The sequence below is a fragment of the Aricia agestis genome, chromosome 3, assembly GCF_905147365.1.
Source record: "Aricia agestis chromosome 3, ilAriAges1.1, whole genome shotgun sequence".
Lineage (NCBI taxonomy): Eukaryota > Metazoa > Arthropoda > Insecta > Lepidoptera > Lycaenidae > Aricia > Aricia agestis.
In genome coordinates, this window is record NC_056408.1 from 7,320,798 (window position 1) to 7,342,561 (window position 21,764).

At 36.4% G+C, this 21,764-nt stretch overlaps 3 protein-coding genes across 3 annotated transcripts in view; 2 read left to right on the forward strand and 1 right to left on the reverse strand.

Moving 5' to 3' along the window:
- The window catches only part of LOC121740418 (ATP-dependent RNA helicase DDX18-like), a 36,218-nt gene extending 25,218 nt beyond the window's left edge, over positions 1–11,000 (forward strand). Inside the window, exons 18-22 of the mRNA XM_042133105.1 lie at positions 148–289; positions 1,053–1,212; positions 7,665–7,817; positions 8,741–8,911; positions 10,531–11,000. Coding sequence (XP_041989039.1) covers positions 148–289; positions 1,053–1,212; positions 7,665–7,817; positions 8,741–8,911; positions 10,531–10,854 — 950 coding nt within the window. The 3' untranslated portion in view covers positions 10,855–11,000. The remainder of the gene's footprint in view (positions 1–147; positions 290–1,052; positions 1,213–7,664; positions 7,818–8,740; positions 8,912–10,530) is intronic.
- A 117-nt stretch (positions 11,001–11,117) lies between these two features.
- On the reverse strand, positions 11,118–16,089 carry LOC121740330 (ATP-dependent RNA helicase DDX18-like). The gene is made up of 9 exons (XM_042132998.1): positions 15,738–16,089; positions 15,424–15,573; positions 14,598–14,759; positions 13,924–14,062; positions 13,330–13,492; positions 13,099–13,251; positions 11,829–11,996; positions 11,364–11,541; positions 11,118–11,193 (listed from the first exon to the last, which is right to left on the reverse strand). The coding sequence occupies exons 1-9, from the start codon at positions 15,985–15,987 to the stop codon at positions 11,147–11,149; spliced, it is 1,410 nt and encodes a 469-aa protein (XP_041988932.1). The 5' UTR covers positions 15,988–16,089; the 3' UTR covers positions 11,118–11,146.
- A 620-nt stretch (positions 16,090–16,709) lies between these two features.
- Positions 16,710–18,769, forward strand: LOC121740326 (glucosidase 2 subunit beta). Its single transcript, XM_042132995.1, has one exon. It carries the CDS (start codon positions 16,802–16,804, stop codon positions 18,371–18,373), a length of 1,572 nt encoding a protein of 523 aa, XP_041988929.1. The 5' UTR covers positions 16,710–16,801; the 3' UTR covers positions 18,374–18,769.
- The last annotated feature ends 2,995 nt before the right edge of the window (positions 18,770–21,764 follow it).

A 21,764-nucleotide genomic window follows, 5' to 3' on the forward strand; every position in this document is an offset into this window, starting at 1 on the left:
CCTATGTGTCATCAGGATACGCTGATACCTAAAACATACAAAAGTGCAGTGATAATAAGCACAAGAATGTCATAACTACCTAACTATTGTATCAGCAAGTGGGTTAATAAATAAATAAAAAAGTATTAAATTTAAATTTTATTACAGAAAAACGACAGACAATGCTCTTCAGTGCTACACAAACTAAAAAAGTGGATGCTTTGAAAGCTCTGGCAGTGAAAAAAGATCCCATCTATGTTGGAGTAGACGACCACAGGGAACAGGCTACTGTAGAATCTTTGGAGCAAGGGTAAAAATCTTAATTTAATCCACACTTCCACACTAGTGTTATAAATGCGAAAGTCTGTCTGTCTGTTACCTCTTCACGCCCAAATCGGTTAACCAATTTTGCTGAAATTTTGTATGGAGATAATTTAATTTTAAGTGTATGAGTATCCAAAAATACTTTCTGTCTTTGTATTCAATTTTAAAACTTCACAGCAATCTTTATCACCACCATAAAAATGATTAACATGAAAATGTACCCATTTAATGACACTGATAAATGGAATCTGCAATTTTATCCCTATGAACTTATCAGTATTTCTATCCTTATGTAACCAAATATAATATTTTTATCTATAACTAGATGCACCGTGCGGCTTCGCCCGCGTAATTTAGGAATGTCATGGAAACCGTACATTTTTCTGCAAAAAAAGAAACCTATGTCCTTACACGTGGTCTATTCTTCATGTGTGCTAAATAACTTAAAAGTTGCTCCAGTACGTATCGCAGTCAAATAAGCCCTTTCAAATAATTTCCCCCGTTTTTTACACACTTTCCTCTATTTCTTCGCTCCTATTAGTCTTAGCATGATAAAATATAGCCTCTAGCCTTTCTCAATAAGTAGGCTATCTAACACTGAAATAATTTTTCAAATCGGACCAGTAGTTCCAGAGGATTAGCAACAAATAAACAAACTCTTCCCAATTAAAATATTAGTATAGATATGTAACAGCAGCAGCTGCAGTGGTTATATTATGTCTAATAATAATAACATTTTTCTTTTTCAGATACATAGTGTGTCCATCTGAAAAACGAATGATGGTTCTATTTACCTTCTTGAAAAAGAACAGAAAGAAGAAGGTGATGGTTTTCCTCTCAACATGCATGTCGGTGAAGTTCCACCATGAACTTTTCAACTATATAGATCTCCCCGTCATGTCTATACATGTAAGTAAAGATGTTTGCTTCTTCTCGTGCGTATGGACGATAAAAGTGTATTACACCAGAATTTTGATAATGGACTAACATACATAAAATAAACGTGTGGCACTCGAGTACTGCCGCGGTAAGCTATTGCAGAGCATTTTTCGTTAACTTATCCTACTTCCTACTAACATTATAAAGGCGAAAGTTTGTTTGGATGTATGGATGTATGGATGTGTGGATGTATGGATGTTTGTTACTCTTTCAAGCAAAAACTACTGAACGGATTTTAATGAAACTTTACAATAATATAGCTTATACATCAGAATAACACATAGGCTACAATTTTAACGGATTTTCAAAATTTTTCTTTTGGTATACAGGGTGTAACAAAAATAAGTGATAATACTTTAGGGTGTGTACATGTTCCCTGTAGAGAGTTCACTGTGAAGCACTGTGAAGAAGTTTCAGCAGCGCTGAAAGACCAAAAATTTTTTTCACTTTTGTATGGGGAAACTCGTGACGCTCGGGCCCTTGCCCATACAAAAGTTAAAAAAAAATTCGTCTTTCTGAGCTGCTACTTTCACAGTAAACTCTCCACAAGGAACACGTACACACCCTAAAGTATTATCACTTATTTTTGTTACACACTGTATAGGGTATCATCCCAATTTGGTATTATATTCACAAAAGTGGTGATCTGATGAAGGATCTATAAGTAATCGAGGGAACTCCTCAAAACTTATAGGGAAACATGTGGTGACTTTGGTTTCGTGAGAAGTATTCTAAGCATATGCTACCAACAAGTAAGATTTTGCACGGAGATATACCTGGTATACCGTGGTTCGGAAGGTGCTGAGAGAACTCCTGATTCTTTATAGATACAAGTTTGGGAGTTTCGGCGTTGTTTTAAGAACAGAAAGCATATTATGCTACTATGCAAATTACATTCATCATCATCACTATCATATTATACCATTTCATAGTCTTTTAGATCGAGACTCGAGTTTGTCAAGCGATAATTAAAAAAAATCTATACCTACCTAATATTAACCTACTGTACCGTAATTCAAAGCCAAATAATGAGAGTGGCAACACTATTTTTCGTATGTGTGGCGGAAATAGTACCTAAACGACTTCTATATCCTCCTACGTCACCCGCTTTCTGCCTCCCTATTAGTTGACGTTTAGTTCTAAGTTTTTCCACCAGGTGGCAGAGTTGAGCTTTTAGCAGCACAACGGATTTGGAACCATTGGCGGTTATTTTTCGTGCTGTGCGGACGTATATTAGATTACGCGTAATTTAAATTTGTGCACGTGGCACATCAATTTTACTTTTCGGTTTACCGAACGACTTCTTAATAATTCTTATAATTAGAAATAATGGGTTCGGATAAAAATATTAGCTCGAGTTCCGAATCCGACTCTCCTGCGCGAAACAAAAGGAAGGCCGAAACGTCGAGGAGCAGAGACCAACGTAAGCGTCGCCGGACATCCGACATTGAGTTAAGTAAACTCGCTGAGCAGGTGAGTCAAATTCAAAGTTTTTTGGCTCAATCGTATTTTCAATCGACAGGCTATAATAATTACTTTCCAGCTTGGCAGCCGCTCAAAAATATACACTCGCATAATAATTCCGATGACAACCGGTGTTTAGATGTTAGCGGCGAATTATTTTCCGATAATGATAATGAAAATTTAGCATCGAGCTCCAAACAAGTTAAAAACTGTGTAAATTTTTCGATTAATGCAATATTAAAAGAGTCCTCGTTGCCGAGGTCATTGCAAGATCATTTAGATTTGCTAATATCGGCGCAACACTTCGACACTCCCGAATGGAGTGACGTGCGCTATTCCGATGTTAAATTATAATGTTCTACGCCCGGATTTCTCGAAGTCGAATGTAACGACGAAATAAAACCTTTCGAGAAATAGGTACCCTAATTTGTGTATTGCCGAACGCAGCTATGCGACTATTTCGCAGGCAGTACAAAAACAAAAAGATGCCGCGCAGGCAGGTTTTGAATCGTTTTTAAATTGGGTCGTGGAAAATTCCGTCGAATTGACTGTGTCTTCTATAAAAGATAAAAGTAATGAGATTTTTGTGGAAGGTATGTACGCAATAAAATTTCTTGCGATATGTTTCAACTCGCTTGCGGGCTCAGGGCAGATATGATAGGACAAAGAAGGGATGCTATTTTAAGATCTGTTAAAGATAAGTTTTTACGAGCGAGTTTACGCAAAATAGCTCCGTCTTGCCATAATTTGTTCAAAAAAGAACAGTTTGTGATTGGCTGTTGAAAAACCGGGCGGTAGTAGTAAAATTTTTTGGCCGATACGACCTACAATGCAAAGAACGGCCGCGCAGGCTAGCTCGAGCTCAGATTATAAAACACCCGCGCAGGGTGCTCGCTTTCACCCACCGTGGGGTTCATACGACAGATTAACATCTGTTTTTGCACAAAATGCACACCCGTATCAATATCAACCGAAATTCAAACTACCCACAACATGGGTACACACAAAATAAAAGGTTCGCGCAGAACCAAAATAAGTCGAGGGCCGATGCGAACGGATCTCGCCAGAAATCTAATTTTGACAATGCTAAAGGGTCAATCTAAGACCACACAAAATAAAAATAGTTTCAAATCGAAACGTAGTTTTTGACACGGACGAACGTGTTGCATGTCGCTTGCATGTTGCATTTTGTTCACGCTTGGCAAATTTTGTTCATCTCGGTGCTCCAAAAACTGTACTAAAAATTATCCAGGGATACAGGATTCCTCTAAAGAAAAAGCCACCGCTGTGGGTACCTTCTTCGACTTGTCAAAGATTTCACACTCGAAATTCAACTCAAATGTCGCTCGCTATAAGTAAAAACTTTACTAGAAAACAGTGCCTTGGAGAGAGTACGCAACTCCCCGAGCTTTGTCTCCCCGATTTGTTTTTGACATCCAAGAACGACGGCAACCTGATATTCAATCTGCGATTTTTAAACAAATTTTTAAACAAAGTTCAAATTAATAAACATGCAAAAAGTGCCCAATTTCTTACAACCATACGATTACCTTGTCCCCGTTGCGGCCTCTCACAGGAGGTTCCTGAGGGTGATTTACGAGCAAAAATTGTATCAAATGACCTGCCTCCCTTTCGGTTTGGCGACGGCGCCTCATGTTTTTGCGATGTTGAGCAATTGGGTCGCGCAGACCTTGCGAAACCGGGGAATAAGAACAATATCTTATTTGGACGATTATCTAATAGCCAATCAAGACAAGACCGTACTTTCGAGTCAAATTCATTATACAGTAAATTTACTGAAAAGCTTAGAATGGCAAATCAATTTCAAAAAATCTGTTTTAACTCCTCAAAAGGCCCTGGAATTTCTCGGGATCTGTTGGGATCCATGGCTCGGCCTCAAATGGCTTCCTGTAAAAAAGACGCAAACTATTATCGACAAGTGTCGACCTATAATACAGCGAAAAACTGCGCATTTACAAGAAATCCAAAGCCTAGTCGGTCTAATAAATTTTGCCAGCTTCACGGTCCCTCGAGGCCGCTTGAATTTTCGGGAGCTTCTGCGATTTTGCAATTACCTTTTAAAACTTCGCTCCTGTCGTCGCTATGCAGTAGTACCAGGCCTCCGTCACTCCATGTACTTGCGCGCTATAATTACCTACCGCCCGACCGAGCGGTCTCGGGCCACCGGAGGCCCAAGCTCAGTGCGGTTGTCGCGAGCGAAGCGCACGGGTGTTTTTACATTTTAATTCGTTCGTACGCGCCTTACGATGCCTTCTGGTACTTTATGTGCTGTAGATGGGTGCAAATCAAGTAAAAGAAGGGATAAACACCTATCATTTTTCTATTTACCTGGCAATGACGAAAGCTAAGTGATAAATTATATTATTATATTTGTCGTAATAAGCATTAGCTTGCCTTTCAGACACATGTTTACATATTTTCGTTACATAGAAACGTTATACCTATCTTAAACACTATTTTAACGTTTTAACTACTTTTATTAGAATAAAATTGTAATAATATTTGATAAGCAGTCGCTCAAATCAATACCTACATACGAAACTTCCAACACAAATCGCGCGGCGGCCGGACTTGTCTCAACTTGTCGTGCTGTTAATGTAAACAAACAAAATTTGATACTTACTATCGGGTGATTCGATTTTAATGCGATTTGTAAACAATATACGTGTTAATGATAAGCGTAAAACCTCAGACACTCCAACTTATATATATTTTAAACCAATTTTGTAAATTATTAAATTTAATTTTCTAGGATTATTTACGAAGATAAGCCTTTTTAGGGTTCCTTACCTAAAACTAAAAGGTAAAAAAACGGGACCCTATTCCTATGACTTCGCTGTCCATCTGTCCGTCTATCTGTCTGTCACCAGGCTGTATCTCATGAACCGTGATAGCTAGAGAGTCGAAATTTTCACAAATTGTATTATTTATATTGCCGCTGTAACAAAAAATACTAAAACCTAAATAAAACAAATGTTCAAGGGGGCTCCCATAAAACAAATATGTTTTTTTGCACTTTTCGTATAAAGACAGATATCGATACAGGGTAAACTAAAAGTAAGACCTGTCCTATTTTATAATTCTTATTTTTTTTTCAGGCGTAAAACATGGGCTGAATTGATTGGTAGGCCCGATTTAGCAAGACCAAATATCAAGCCAAAAAGTCATTTTGTGTGTTGTCTACATTTTGAAAAGTCGGCGATTATTCATAAACCCCAATTTTTGCTACACTCAAATTTAATAATAGAGAATTTAGAAAGGGTAAGAAATTTATAAAAAATTATATTAAAATAAAACATATGTAACTTTAATTTTTTTATTTTATTTTACCTACACACTGACGTCTATAATAATTATGTTCTATCTAGATTGCACAGTACAGCACTAATTTAGGACTGCCACATATAAGTCAGAACATATTCACAGTTCTCAATAACATCGACACAAAAAGTTATGTTAATTTAATTTTATCAAAGAGGCAGCCCTGCGATTGCTACGTGATCGCGCGGTGCGAAGCAATCACAGCTATACGCTTGAGCATTAAGGCACAGTTTAGCATGCAGTGGTGGCTGACGCGACGGAGTAGGCTATTATAGCAGTAGGTATTGGAAATTTTCTATTGAGTGAAGTATCTGGTACTATTTAGTAATCTGTGGTAGTACTCCGCGATCTAGAATGGTGGATAATGAATTGCAATGTTCAATCTCGCCTGCATTACCCCGCGGCCGAGCATTTTCTCTCGACGGACGCTTCTGAAATAGCATGGGGCGCCCGAATAGACAATCACGAAGTTTGCGGTCCCTGGACATCTCACGAGATGATCTTGCACTCCAACCAGAAGGAGATGCTCGCAGTGCTTTACACATCAAAAGATCATTGTCTTTACCTAGCCACCAGGCGATATCAGACAGCTCTCATTATTTGGCTTTGAATTACGGTACAGTAAGTTAATAACAGCGTTTTACCCTGCAATAAAACGCTTATTAACTATACTTACCTAATTCAAAGCCAACTTTAAATTCTGCCTGGAATTTTCAACGCAATGGTTCCAAATCCGTTGTGCTGCTAAAAGCTCAACTCTGCAACCTGGTGGAAAAACTTAGAACTAAACGTCAACCAATAGGCAGGCAGAAAGCGGGTGACGTAGGAGGATATAGAAGTCGTTTAGGTACTATTTCCGCCACACATATGAAAAATAGTGTTGCCACTCTCATTATTTGGCTTTGAATTAGGTAAGTATAGTTAATAAGCGTTTTATTGCAGGGTAAAACGCTGTTATTATAAACTTGAAGAGTATGTTTGCTTGAACGCGTCAATCTCAGGAACTACAGGTCCGATTTAAAAACTTATCTCAGTATTAGATAGATCATTTATCGAGTAAGGCTATAGGCTATATTATATTATCACGCTAAGACTAATACGACCGAAGAAACTCAGGAAAATGTGGGAAAAACGGGGGAAATATTTTTTATGAGAAAATGTACGGTTTCTATAAAATTCCTAATCTACGAAACTTCACTGAACAGGGAAAAATCAAATGGAAAGAAGACTATTTTGATTTTGTGTTTACTAGAATTGATAATATCAAAATGCATATAGTACGTACGGATATTTTTCCGTCTGTGTGCGACTGGGTTTAGATCAGCCTTTCCCAAAGTGGGCGATAACGCCCCCTTGAAGGTCTGAATGGGGGTGGTGTGGGACCCAGAAAAAATGGAGGCCTTGTGTAGAGGCTTGGGGAGTGATTTATTTCATCAGGATGCATTACAAATTGAAACAATGGGGGCGCTAAAATATAATTTGTTCTTAAAGTGGGTGGTAGACAAAATAAGTTTGGGAACCTCTGTTTTAGATGTTAGAAAAACTAAGCAGTTATTGAAAGTGAAGTCAAATAGTCATATTAGCAACAAAGTCTAATGTAAAATATTTCATTTTAGGGTAAACAACAACAAACTAAGCGTACTGCAACATTCTTCCAATTCTGTAATGCTGAGAGTGGTATACTGCTGTGTACGGACGTGGCGGCGCGCGGTCTGGACATACCCGCGGTGGACTGGATAGTGCAGTACGACCCACCTGATGATCCTAAGGTATGAATCGTAATTACTAACTTACAAGCCACAAGGCCATGTCTAAAACCGGCCAAGTGCGAGTCGGACTCGCGCACGAAGGGTTCCGTACCGTTATAGAGCAAACTTAAATACAGTGTAAACTCCATGTAACTTCACTCTATTTAACGACAAACTCTAAAATGTCGAAATCTTTGGTTGGTTTAGCTTGTCTACCATACAATGGTACACTCTACATAGCATCACACCAACTCTCAACAACATCAGCATTACAACAATTGAACAATAAAAAGTACAGGCTTTTAAATTACTAAAATAAGTAGTACTAAAACTGCGCAGCTGTGTACGTTTTCTTGTCGCATTGTTATTCTAGCTCATGCATACAAAACGTTCTAAGATTTTAGTCCTTTTGTTTACAAATTGAGATTAATTGCACATGTAGGCTGTTTTAGACCCTAGTCCCTAACTAATAATAAGGAGTCATAGATTATTAATATCTATTCGTTATCATATTCTCAGTTAAGCTTATATAGCATAAGCTTTCAAACTGTAAATACGGTTACTAAAAGAAAATCACTGTATATTGACGAAAAAGTATTAATTTTTCTTCTCTCCATTTAACGACAACTCTATATAACGTCATAAAATGCACGGTCCCTTCAGTGTCGTTATATAGAGTTTACACTGTATAAATTTTATTTTTAGTATTTGTTGTTATAACAGCAACAGAAATACACAATCTGCAAAAATGTTAGAACTAGACTTCTAACATTTTTCAGATTGTGTATACTATAGCGGTTCTTGAGATACAGCCTGGAGATAGACAGACAATGAAGTCTTAGTAATAGGGACCCGTTTTTACCCTATATGAATGTTATAAAATTAAATATAATACTGAATTTTGACTAAAACTAGTTTTTACATATTTCTTTCGTATTTTACAGGAGTACATTCACAGAGTAGGCAGAACGGCCCGCGGTTTGGGCACAAGCGGCAACGCGTTATTATTTTTGCGCCCTGAAGAGCTTGGATTCCTCAGATACTTGCAGCAATCGAAAGTCACTCTCAATGAGTATGATTGTTCTTGGAATAAAGTTGCTAATATTCAGTTACAGGTGAGATATTTATAAATTACTAGATGACGCCCGCAACTCCGTTGCGCCAAAATTTGTTTATCGTGACGGAATCGTACATTTTTTCGGGATGAAAACTATCCCATGTCCTTTCCCGGGGCTCAAGGCATCTCCGTGACAAATTTCAGCAAAATCGTTACAGCGGTTTAGGCGTTAAGAGGTAACAGGCAGACAGACGGACATACAGACAGACATACTTTCGCATTCATAATATTAGTATGGATATAAAGTAAATTGTCACAAATCTCTTGAAATTAAAGGTACAATTCCATGCATCGCGATCGATCGCGGCCTACGACTGTCGTCGGCCGCTCGCGACAATAGTCAGAGTATGACAATGTTGAATTTGGCGTCAGTTCCCTCTAGATAAGTGTGTGTGACGTGTGTCTACCGAAGTCAAAATCATGGTCGAAATGCTGATTGACATTTTTGAAGAAGAGGAGGATGACGAGTTGTTGTTGCTATATTATGAAAACTAGACGTTCCGCGCGGCTTCGCCCGCGTAAATTAAATATTTCAGACAAATTAGTCCACAAAAATAGCTCATGATCCTTCACGTGGTCTACTTCTTATCTGTGCCAAATGACAGAAAAATTGTCCCAGTAGTTCGTGAGATGAGCTCTTTCAAATAATTTCAACCGTTTTTTTCACATTTTCCTCTATTTATTCGCTCCTAATAGTCTAAGCGTGATAAAATATAGCCTATAGCCTTCCTCGATAAATGAGCTGTCTAACACTAAAATAATTTTTCAAATCGGACCAGTAGTTCCTGAGATTAGCCGCGTTCAAATTTTTCCCCCCCCGTTTTTTTCACATTCCTCTATTTCTTCGCTGTTATTAGTCTTAGCGTGATAAAATATAGCTTATAGCCTTCCTCGATACATGGGCTATCTAACACTGAAATAGTTTTTTAAATCGGACCAGTAGTTCCTGAGATTAGCGCGTTCAAACAAACAGTTTATCTCTTCCACTTTAAAATATTTATAATATTAGTATAGACTACCCTATCTTTCAAAGCAGAAACGTAGAAGGATACTACCAAAATATATTGATTCAAAATCATTTGTATTGTGATGAAAAAATGTTTCGGAAGTTTTGTCGACTAAACAAAAAGCAATTTAATTTTATGTTATCGTTAATTATGGAAGAAATGAAGCCAAAAATTTAATATAGACCATTACTTTGACTTCGGCAGACACACGTCTACACTCTACAGGGAACAACGAACAACACCGATTAACTTCAAGGCGGCCGCGCGCGGCTCACGACATGCGTCGGCCGCGCGCGTCTGTCGCGCGCCTCGGAAGCGGTGCCATACATTGTCAAACACTGACTATTGTCGCGAGCGGCCGACGACAGTCGTAGGCCGCGATCGATCACGATGCACGGAATTGTACCTTTAACATAATATTGGGTACTTCATATTTCATAACTACTGGTACAATGTTACTATTATAAACATCGAGTGAGGGAGGCTATTTTTAAGGATTTTTGTTATGTGCTCAGAGATTGACGCCAAATTAATTGTCTTAATCAACGAATAAACAACATTAAACTTGGTGCTAAATACTAGAGTTCTAAGTCATTATTTTGTATTTCAGCTGGAGAAATTAATATCGAAGAATTACTATCTCCACCAATCGGCCAAAGAAGCGTTCAAAAGCTACCTTAGAGCGTATGACTCGCATCATCTAAAAACAATATTCGATATTGACACAATAGATTTGGCTCTGGTATCGAAATCATTCGGTTTCACTGTGCCACCAGCTGTTGAACTAAAAGTGACACACAAAGGACCAACTCAGAAGAGAAAAGGTGGTGGTGGTTTTGGATATTTCAAAACCTTGAATAAAAATAATAACAAGAACACAGAAAAGACGAAAATATTTAGACAAAAAGGCAAAAACAAGAGGCCAATGAGCTGAAAGGCTGAAAGGATTCAAATAAGAAACTTAAAACCTTAAATAAAATTATTAGCATTTTTGCTATAATAGGTACTTTAAAATGTCACATTGTACTTTCAGTTATCAATAACATTTATTTATCATTTAATAAATTTTATTTTAAGGAAGCATATTTTTATTTTACTGGGTAAATTTTGGTAAAATCAATTAAAAATATACTTTGTTTGAAAAAGTCCTTTTAAATAAGTTTTTTTACTAAAAAATGGGTAGATTAAAAAACGGAATTGTAAAAATCAACTATTTATTCCTGAACTTAACATGATTGCTCCTTTTTCGTTTTCTGATGTTTTGTAGTTTTAACTGAGTAGTGTATTAAGAAAAATATTCTGCTTAATCTATAGCTAATTAATTGTCATGCCATTTTTGCTCTTAATAAGCTAAATCATAAGCTCATAATAAGCTAAATAAAATGGCAAAATATCGCGTTTGTTGTATAGTAGCTAAAATCAATCTTACTTTTAAAAGGATACGAAAATCGACGTGTGGTTGTTCCAGAAAACCAAAACCTTTGGCAGCCAATTTTAAGTCCATATTTTTAATATTGAATATTTTACATAAAGGATGTTTTTTATAACATCTAAGATATGACAAGTAAGCTTTCCTTGCCAATACTTTCAATGTTCCATCTCTGCTTATAAGATTTTCTAACTGAAAAAAAAACATAGTTGTGTATTCAGATTCAGACAATCAGCTTGAAATGACTAAAGTCGAGTCACAAGTCTAAGAAAGTTTTGTAGTTTAGTCGCATTGTTATAAAAAAAAAATACTCTGTGTATATGTTTTATCCACATTTTATACTTTAGAAAACAATGTAACTAAAGTCTCTTAAGAATATACAGCATGGATCTTTGAATTAAGTAGAATATTAGTCTATGGTGATAATGTCTGTGGGGAGCCAATGTTTTAAAAAGCAAACAACAAAAATATGGAATTACCATATCCTGTACTTCTCCTGAGGGTTCATCAAAGTTATATTTATCGAGATAAACTTTCTCCCTCTTTAAATAATCTATGAATACTTCTTCCTCTGGCCTCAACAGTATCACAGCATTTCCAACACTACTTAGACCTCTGGCTGTTCTTCCAACTCTATGTATGTAATCCTGAAAGTTGAAAGTGATAAAATATTATAGTATTTGTTTGTTTTTTTTTAATAAGGCAACAGGACTCAGACCCATATTTAAAGTTATTATTATGGGTGCTTGGCAAAAACGCTATCAGATGATGGCAATTATTGCATGAACGCGCCAAGTGTCCTCTTTGGTTTCGCCGAGCGATTATATAAAGCTTTGTACTGCTCATAGCTTAGTATTACATGGTATTGCGTATTTGTTTGTAATAATAATAGTTACAGTTTTCGATATGAGGTTAAAGTTTCAATTCTAAGACAACCAACACACTCTGTTGGTTGTCTAATGCCATAATAATGGCCGTGTTCGTCGGCGTATTTTTGGACAAACCTTTTATTGCGCATGTCCAAAAGATGTCATGGCAACGCCATAACAAGTTGCTGGTCAAGTCGTAAACAACGTCTTAATTGTTTATACATGATTAAAATAATAAAAGCTAAACATAAATACATAAGCCTAAATTGTCTAACAGCCGCACAAATAATTTATTTAACACTATGATAGTGTTTGATTATTTTATTTTGGAAAATATGGATATGGAAGACTTGGAAATATTTAAAAATTTAATTGTTTTTTTATGAAATAAGAGGGCAAACGAGCAAACGGGTCACCTGATGGAAAGCAACTTCCGTCACCCATGGACACTCGTAGCATCAGAAGAGTTGCAGGTGCGTTCCCGGCCTTTTAAGAGGGAATAGGGTAACAGGGGAGGGTAGGGATGGGAAGGGAAGGGAATAGGGGAAGGTAGAGAAGGGAATAGGGTAGAGGATTGGGCCTCCGGTAAACTCACTCACTCGGTGAAACACAGCGCAAGCGCTGTTTCACGCCGGTTTTCTGTGAGAGCGTGGTATTTCTCCGGTCGAGCCGGCCCATTCGTGCCGAAGCATGGCTCTCCCACTGGTTTGTTCATTGCAACGCCACCAACAAATTGCAATTGGGTTAAATGTCAAGTCGTAAACAGTTGTCGTTGCCATGGCATGATATGATTTGGACATGCGCAATAACTAGGTTTTGCAGCGAATGCGCTAAAAATTACGCCGACGAACACGGCCAATATTATGTTCAAAATACAAACTTTAATATCAGTTGGGGGATCAAACTGTATAATCCAATTGACTGCTGGTATATCTAGTCCTCTTGCTGCAACGTCTGTACAAAATAATACACCTTTTTCTGCATCCACAAAATTCTGATATGTTTCCTTTCGCCTTGGTTGACTTTGTTTACCCTGAAACAGACAATATGTAATTAAAATGAAAAATTCAAATAATAATCATAAAAGATAAACAATAAAAAATATACAAACATGAATACTTAGCACCGGAGCCTTGCAATGAACCTTAAAAAATTCATAATGATAGTCAACTGACTTACATGAAGAAAAGAACACCATTACTTTGAATTTTTTACACTTCTTTAACATTTTGTATAGCCAGCATATTCTTTTTTCTATGGGACAGAGAAAGTATCTGAAACAAAAATAAAGATAATTGTTATGTTGTGTTGAGTTGTTGTTTTAGGCAAATTAAAAAATGCTTGATACATATTATCTAAACGAAACAATGATTAATTTACTATTATTTCATGACAAAATCATTGATTTATGTTATTTATATCAACTTCTTAGTAACTGATAGCAATATTGTTGCAACTTGCACTTATCTAATAGGGACAAAACTGTTATCGCTGAACATAAATAATTATTATTATTGGACCTGCAAATTCATGTCTTGTTACAATCTAGAAGTTTATAATATTTTATTTAAGGTAATGTACTATATTTAGATATAAATATAGAAAACTTTAACTTATCTATTTAAAGAAAATAATATACTAGATATTTCTTGCAACTCTGTTGAACTTCATTGCACCAAAATTTTTATATCAGCATGAATTTTACCCTTGTTGTAATCTTGTTGCTGTTGGTTGCTTATCATTCTTTACAGAAACAATTGTTGCATCAGGTTTCAATGCCACTCTAGCAAGGTTCTGCACTTTCTCATCTATTGTTGCACTGAATAATGCTGTTTGTCTCTTTTCTGAAAAAATCCCATACATTGAAATATAATAGCATTATAATGAATTTAACTTATTAATTTTAATGACAAGATTCCAAGGTAATAAACGCAAATAATAAGCATTTAAGCTATGGGTAATATGTCACTACTCTGGAAGAAAATGTTTATTTTCGTTTTAAAAATTGAAACATTACAGCGTTCTTATAATTTATATTATAGCTATAATTTATCATCGGCTTAGGGATTTTAAAATTTATTAATTTTATGCTTTAGGATCAACAAGTATACCGTTGATCCTGTCTAAATTATAGCCTAGATTGTACTTAGTTAAAGCTATGCAGGGCCCCCGCTACCATATGTGCAATGTGTGCAATGCACACGGGCGCCATCCTCTATGGGCGCCAAATCGCCATCTTTAGGGGCGCCAAAACCAAGTCCCCAAAAAATTTGCCTAAAGGGGCGCCAAAATCCTTTTTTTGCACACAAGCGCCAGTAGCCCTTATGGGGGCCCTGAAGCTATGTAATATGTATACATATAATGTATATTGATACTTACTTGGTAACTTTTTAAGAATGCCAGTTAAATGTTTCTCAAATCCTGACTCAAGTAATTTATCAGCTTCATCCAATATCAAATGTTTTAAATTGCCACAAAACAGTGTTGTATTTTGTATATGGTCAAGCAACCTTCCAGGAGTTCCTACTACTATATTGACACCTGCAAATGTAATGTTTAAAATTGTGTGATAAAAAGTCTACAAATTGTATATGGTCGCTGTAATAACATAACTGCATTCATAACTCAATACATATTTTTTTTTGGGATGTCTAGCTGACTAGCCCGGCAAACATTGTTTTACTATGTAAATTATTTCTAGTATCAATATAAAAAGTAGATAAAAACCTATTCTCAAGCCTAACAAATTTACATACAAAATTTTATTAAAATTGGTTGAGCCGTTTTGGAGGAGTTCACACATAAACACTGTCACATGAGAATTTTATATATTAGAAGAATTTAGATGATTCACAAATGCTTTAATAATATTAATTCTATTTTAAGACTTTGCAAAATAAATACAGTCTTGAATATCCAGGTTTTTTCTCAACTCCGGGCGGAAAACATCAACTTTCTTCCCACTGCGCTTACCGATGTTGACGTTTTCCACCTTGGTCAATGAGAAAAATAGTATATGCACCATGGGCAGTAAATAAGAAAGCCACTGATCACATGTTTGTTGACCTCGGTTACATGAGATCTGAGACATTTCTTATTTTCCTGCCCTAGGTGCGTAATGTACTATTCATCCTTTATTTTCAGTCTCAATTACCTCTCAATTTCTTTTGTAACCAGAAATTACTGAGTTGTATAAAATAAATACCTTTCTTTAAGCATGCCACTTCTTTCAATTTTTTTTCTCCACCAACAAGTAGTATGTGAGACAAATCGATGTGTGTCAATAACTTCTTTAACACCTCATAAATCTGTAGAGACAACTCTCTTGCGGGTGAAATAATTAAGCAACCCATACCTAGAAAAATAAATCTATTATTTTCAATCAAGTCGTTCAGACGTTTCATAAGTAACATAAATTCAGCCACATGTCTTTTAAATTCATTATAAACTTATCTACAGTAACAACTAACAACATTCTAATAACTTGTGTTAAACCATTTAGAATGTTTGGAGCATTACCATCTTTTCTTTTCATCCCACATTTAAGCAAGTTTTCAATGGTTGGAATCAGGAACGCCAATGTCTTTCCGCTTCCTGTTTCTGCAGCACCTATTAGATCACGTCCTAGGAGCATATGTGGAAGAACTTGAAATTGTATTCTGGTTGGTCTTTCGAACCCATGTTCTAGTAAGGATTCCAAAAGTCTATCATCTATTTTGCCTTTTAGTTTGGCAAAGCTAGTTTCAGTTATGAGATCTTCGATACTCATTCTGATAATATTAGGGAAATAAAATCAAACTAAATTATTCTTGGAGGTTAGTTTTAAACCTTCGTTTTTTTAGTTTTTGCCGTAATATTTATACTTCATGAAAACTTTCCACTAATGTTTGGTTTATAATGTTTATATTATTTATTTAGTACATATCAGCATGTTTAATTTTTTAAATTGTGATAAAAAATAAAAATAATACTCAATTCAAATTAAAATGATTGAAAGTTGAAATTGTAACCTATTAAAGATGTGTTCCTGAACTCTAAGCAGTACCAGCCAGTACCATTTGACGTCTTAGTAGCCAATCAAAACTCGTCAAATCACCCAGACCAATAAACTGATAGGAAGAGGAACACGCCTGCTTTGACAATCTTTTTTTTACAAATAGCTGAAATAGAATATTCAAATGCGTAGTGGTCTGAAATATGAAATATTAGATAAAATATCAGCCAAACAGAGTAAAATCTGTGAGAAATGGGAAAGGAAATATAAATTATTTTTTTATTTAGAAAAATATTTAGTATTTCTCTATAAATTATGTATTTTATCTCATAAACTTGCAACATTTTTGATCCCAAATGCAAGTATTCAGATTTTTGACGTCACTGAAATTGATGTCATTTGACATTTCATGATCCGTCAATCATTGCTCGTCTGTCGTCAGCGATCGGTAGGTATCTGTAAACTGGCTGTCATTCTACAAATATATACTAGTAATCTGTGCTGTCATTTTTCGAGTGTATCTTATCAATTTGCTATCTAAATGCTTATTATTTTATTAGGTTTGCTCTAAATTAGAAGTATCTTCATCATGATTCATTTGTCGTGTATTAAACAAATCCAAGGGTTCCTATTAATCATTTTAACATTTGTGATTTCGGCTTCGTCTGATGTGCCGAGACCGCGCGGTGTTTCTCTAACGAAAGCATCATTGTATTCGCCGACTAAAGACTTTACTTGTTTTGATGGAACAAGTACAATTCCATTTAGTTACGTGAACGACGATTATTGTGATTGTTTCGACGGCAGTGACGAACCGGGCACCTCAGCTTGTCTGAACGGAGTTTTTCATTGCACAAATGCGGGTCACCAATCTCTGAACATTCCCAGTTCCCGTGTCAACGATGGTGTTTGCGACTGCTGCGATGGCACAGACGAGTACACCGTACCAGACGCGTGTCCTAATATCTGCGAGCAGCTAGGAAAGGAAGCCAGAATCAAGGCGCAACAATTGGCAGAGTTGCACAAAGCTGGTAGCGTCGTAAGGATGGAGTTAATTGAAAAGGGTAATAAGAAACGAAGTGAGATGGCGGATCAGCTTACACAACTTGAAAAGGATAAACAGGAAGCCCTTCAGATCAAACAGGAAAAGGAGAGGCTAAAATCAGAAGTGGAAGCTAAAGAAAATGCAGCTCTTCAAGTGTATAGAGATGCAGAAGAGAAGGAGAGACAGAGGAAAGCGGAAATAGAAAAGCAGCAACTTGAAAAAGAGGGTAGGGATCTATTTGCAAAATATGACTCAAACCAAGATGGCAAGTTAAGTGTTGATGAGATCAAAGTTGTTAATGTATTTGATAAAAATAAGGATGGAGAGGTTGACACGGAGGAACTGCAATATTTCTTAGGAGAGGGCGAGAGTGTTGAAGTGGAAGAGTTCCTATCTAAGACATGGCCTCTAGTGAAACCTCTAATAATGCTAGAACAGGGAATGTTTAAGGCATCTGAGCCAGAGGAAGCAAGTGAACATGAGGAAGAAGAGGAGCATTTCCAGCATGAAGAAGTTGATGACATGGGTGCTGAAGAAGAGAATGTTGATGAGGAGCAACCAGATGTTGAAGAAATTGAGCTCGAAAAAGATGAAGATAATTCAAAGACCTATGATGAAGAAACGCAAAGAATCATAGATGAAGCGACTGAAGCACGCAAACAATTCACTGATGCGGAGCGGGCAGTTCGAGAAATTGAATCAAATATAAGAACTTACCAGGAAAGTCTCGAAAAGGATTATGGTCTGCAGCAGGAGTATGCAACTCTTGATGGACAATGCTTAGAGTATGAAGACAAGGAATATATTTACAAACTTTGCTTATTCCAGAAAGTGACCCAGAAATCTAAAAATGGTGGTATGGAAGTTGGTCTTGGTAACTGGGGTGAATGGGCTGGAGAGGAAGGCAATAAATACTCTGTAATGAAATATACAAACGGTATAGCCTGCTGGAACGGGCCAAACCGAATGACTACAGTAGAAATAAGCTGTGGAATGGAAACAAAGTTGATGTCGGTCACAGAACCTTTCCGTTGCGAATACAGAATAGAACTTATGACACCTGCCGCTTGTGACGAGTCATATCAAGCGAGGCAGTCCTCACACGATGAGCTTTGAGAGGGTTAGAGAGGGAATGAAGATCAATGTGTGTAGTTAGTAGATCAAGCATTTTTGTCACATTTAAGCTAAAGTGGTGAGGTATGCAACTAGTGTTAATTTTAAATGCAAGATTGTGACGTGTAAATTTTTGATTTTATATGTAAAATTGTAGTGAATATTTATTTTCATGAATTGTTTTCGAAACAATCAGAGATAATTTTAAAATAAATTGTGTTTTGTCATACTATATCATTTTTCTTAAGTTTCACACTATTCCAGTACATGTACAAGCAAAGACTGAATTGCATATTTCTTTACACATTCCTCGTATTAAGGCTGTACTTTCATACAACAATTTCAAGAAATAAAGAAGTGAACAAAACATTGTATGTAATTAATAAATATTGTTTTTGATTCCTTGTTTTAATGTATTTTTATATTTAAATAGAATGTATGATTGAAGAAAATAACTTTTATTCCTAGTAGTGAGTACTGTGTAATAAATTATAAATGCAAGTTTAAAGGAGTGAGCACACTGAGACGGGCCGTGCCGGGGCTCATCGCAAAAATCCGCCTCCATACAATTTGTATGGAAGCGGAAATCCGCTGCGCCCCGACACAGTGTGCGATACGCGCATGCGCTTCCATACAAATTGTATAGAGGCCGATTTTTGCGATGGGGCCCCGGCACGGCCCGTCTCAGTGTGCTCACTCTTTTAGCCGGAGAGACTTTTTAGTTGAAATGCAATTAGGATTTAGGAGGCGTGAAAACTTTTCGCTGGGCGAAAAGTGAATCCATACTAATATTATAAATGCGAAAGTATCTCTGTCTGTCTGTCTGTCTGTCTGTCTGTCTGTCTGTCTGTCTTGCTTTCACGCCAAAACTACTGAACCGATTGCAATGAAATTTTGTATACAGTTATTCTAGAGTCTGAGAAAGGACATAGGCTACATTTTGATGTGGGAAAATATCTTATTTCCATGAAAATATCGATGAAAATGAATTCGCATTGCGCGTGGCCAGCGCTCATCCCGGGGGTCCTGGGTTCGAGTCCCGCAGGCGGAACAAAAAGTTTTCAATGTTCCTGGGTCTTGACTCTTGGATGTGTATTAAAATAAAATTTCAAAAATCTTAAACATATTTTATGTACTTATAATATTATAAAATCCATACTAATATTATAAATGCGAAAGTATCTCTGTCTGTCTGTCTTGCTTTCACGCCAAAACTACTGAACCGATTGCAATGAAATTTTGTATACAGTTATTCTAGAGTCTGAGAAAGGACATAGGCTACATTTTGATGTGGGAAAATATCTTATTTCCATGAAAATACCGATGAAAATGAATTCGCATTGCGTGTGGCCAGCGCTCATCCCGGGGGTCCTGGGTTCGAGTCCCGCAGGCGGAACAAAAAGTTTTCAATGTTCCTGGGTCTTGGATGTGTATTAAAATAAAATTTCAAAAATCTTAAACATATTTTATGTATACTTAATATTATAAAAAATCCAGAAATATATCGATGCAATGAACATTTTAGTTCTAATACGATTCAACAGATGGCGTTTTATTTTTTACTTTATTGTAACACTAGCTGTTGCCCGCGACTTCGTCCGCGTGGACTTTAGTTTATAGCGCGCGGTGTCAACAAAATGTGTGTCAAATTTAAAAACTTTTTAAAACCCTGGTAAGTGGTACCCCTCTTAGGGCCGCGCTACACCGGAATGGCAGCGCTGAAAGTGCTCGCCTCGCCGCTGCCATTCCGGTGTAGCGCGGCCCTTAATTAATCAAAATACCCAAAAACAGCTGTGCAGTGTGCACATAATCTATACTAACATTGTAAATGCGAAAGTATCTCTGTCTGTCTGTCTGTCTGTCTGTCTGTCTGTCAGTCTCGCTTTCACGCCAAACGCCAAAAGCATCTCTGTATGTCTGTCTGTCTGTCTGTCAGTCTCGCTTTCACGCCAAACGCCAAAACTACCGAACCGATTGTAATGAAATTTTGTATACAGATAGTCTAAAGCCTGAGAAAGGACATAGGCTACTTTTTTACTGGAAAAAAGGGTTGTAAGGGGGTGAAAATGCGTAAATTTGTTCAAATTAAGTTAGTTCCAACAGTTCATAATAGATGGCGCCGTGCGTCTTCTACATCGCGCTGACGCTTGCTCAAAAGTCTTTCTATAAGACGTGGTATCATCTTACATTTAAGTTTCGATTTTTTTCGATTGTTATATCTATTCTACGGTATTAAATAAGTCAGTACTTTATCTGTGCAGTGACGTAACCTTAAATCTATCAATGATAAATAGTTTATGGGTAAAGTTGTGAAATTGGAGGGCTAAATAAGCTTTAAAATTTGGCATAAAATATAAAGTTTAATATAAAAAAATGAAATACTTATTGTGTGCACACTGCACAGCTGTATTGATTTAAGGGGTACCAGGATTTTTTTATAAAAGCTTTTGACACCAATTTTGTTGACATCGCGCGCTACGAGTATAAACTGAAGTCCACGCGGACGAAGTCGCGGGCAACAGCTAGTAATATATAATGCTAAAACCAACACTTATATTCGCTAAACCTTAGTAGACCTGCACAAATTTAGCACCCCATCGAAGGATTTTTGAAATCAAAATGACCTTAATCGATAGGTCTACGTTAGGTCATCTAAATATCTGTATTATCTATGCGTTAGGTCCGTATAGATCCACCACATAGACTTAATATATTTATGGTCCACCATAATTTTCGCTAGGTCCCCTATAGTTTTTTAATAAATATTTTTTTAAATTTTATAATAAAAAAATAATTGCATCTTAGCATCTCATTTAAACCGAAACTGATTAATTTTTATATTTTTGCATTCTTTATCGTTAGGTCTGTATAGGTCCACACACAGATTACTAGTATTTATGGGTCCCATTGACTTTTATAAGTGGACTCGGCCTAATGGTCTTCTACCAAATCAAAATACTGTGGCCGGTCCGCCATTTTATGTTCCGGTTCTCCGAGGTACATAAACTGTCAAAGTGTCGTATTATAGGGATGTCGAAATTGAAAGAAAATATCGATATATCGATACATCGATATTCGAAAAAATATCAATATCGGTCTCGATATATCGCGAAAAAAATAGGCACTTGAAATGTTCACAAAATACTCAGTTGTGTACATACTTTAATAATAATAATAATTGATGGTAAAATTAAAATAAACTGTAAACACTTCGTGCGCGAGTACTACTAGTATTTGTCCCATTTTTTGGTAATTTTTGCCCGATATCAATAATGGCCACTTAAATAATAATTAATAAACTTAAAATAAATTAAATAGTTTTATTAAAATTAAGGAGGCTCCTATATCAAAAAAAAAAAACATATTTGCCTATTTAGTCTCTATGTACTATAAT

What these genes read in the sequence shown, in the direction of transcription:
- LOC121740326 (XM_042132995.1), top strand. Translation starts at nt 16,802, where the DNA reads ATGATTCATTTGTCGTGTATTAAACAAATCCAAGGGTTCCTATTAATC.
- LOC121740330 (XM_042132998.1), bottom strand. Translation starts at nt 15,987, where the DNA reads ATGAGTATCGAAGATCTCATAACTGAAACTAGCTTTGCCAAACTAAAA. An exon ending in CATTCTTAAAAAGTTACCAA is followed by an intron (nt 14,063 to 14,597) that starts GTAAGTATCAAT and finishes GGATTTTTTCAG; the next exon opens with AAAAGAGACAAACAGCATTA. An exon ending in ATCCCCCAACTGATATTAAA is followed by an intron (nt 11,997 to 13,098) that starts GTTTGTATTTTG and finishes TTCAACTTTCAG; the next exon opens with GATTACATACATAGAGTTGG.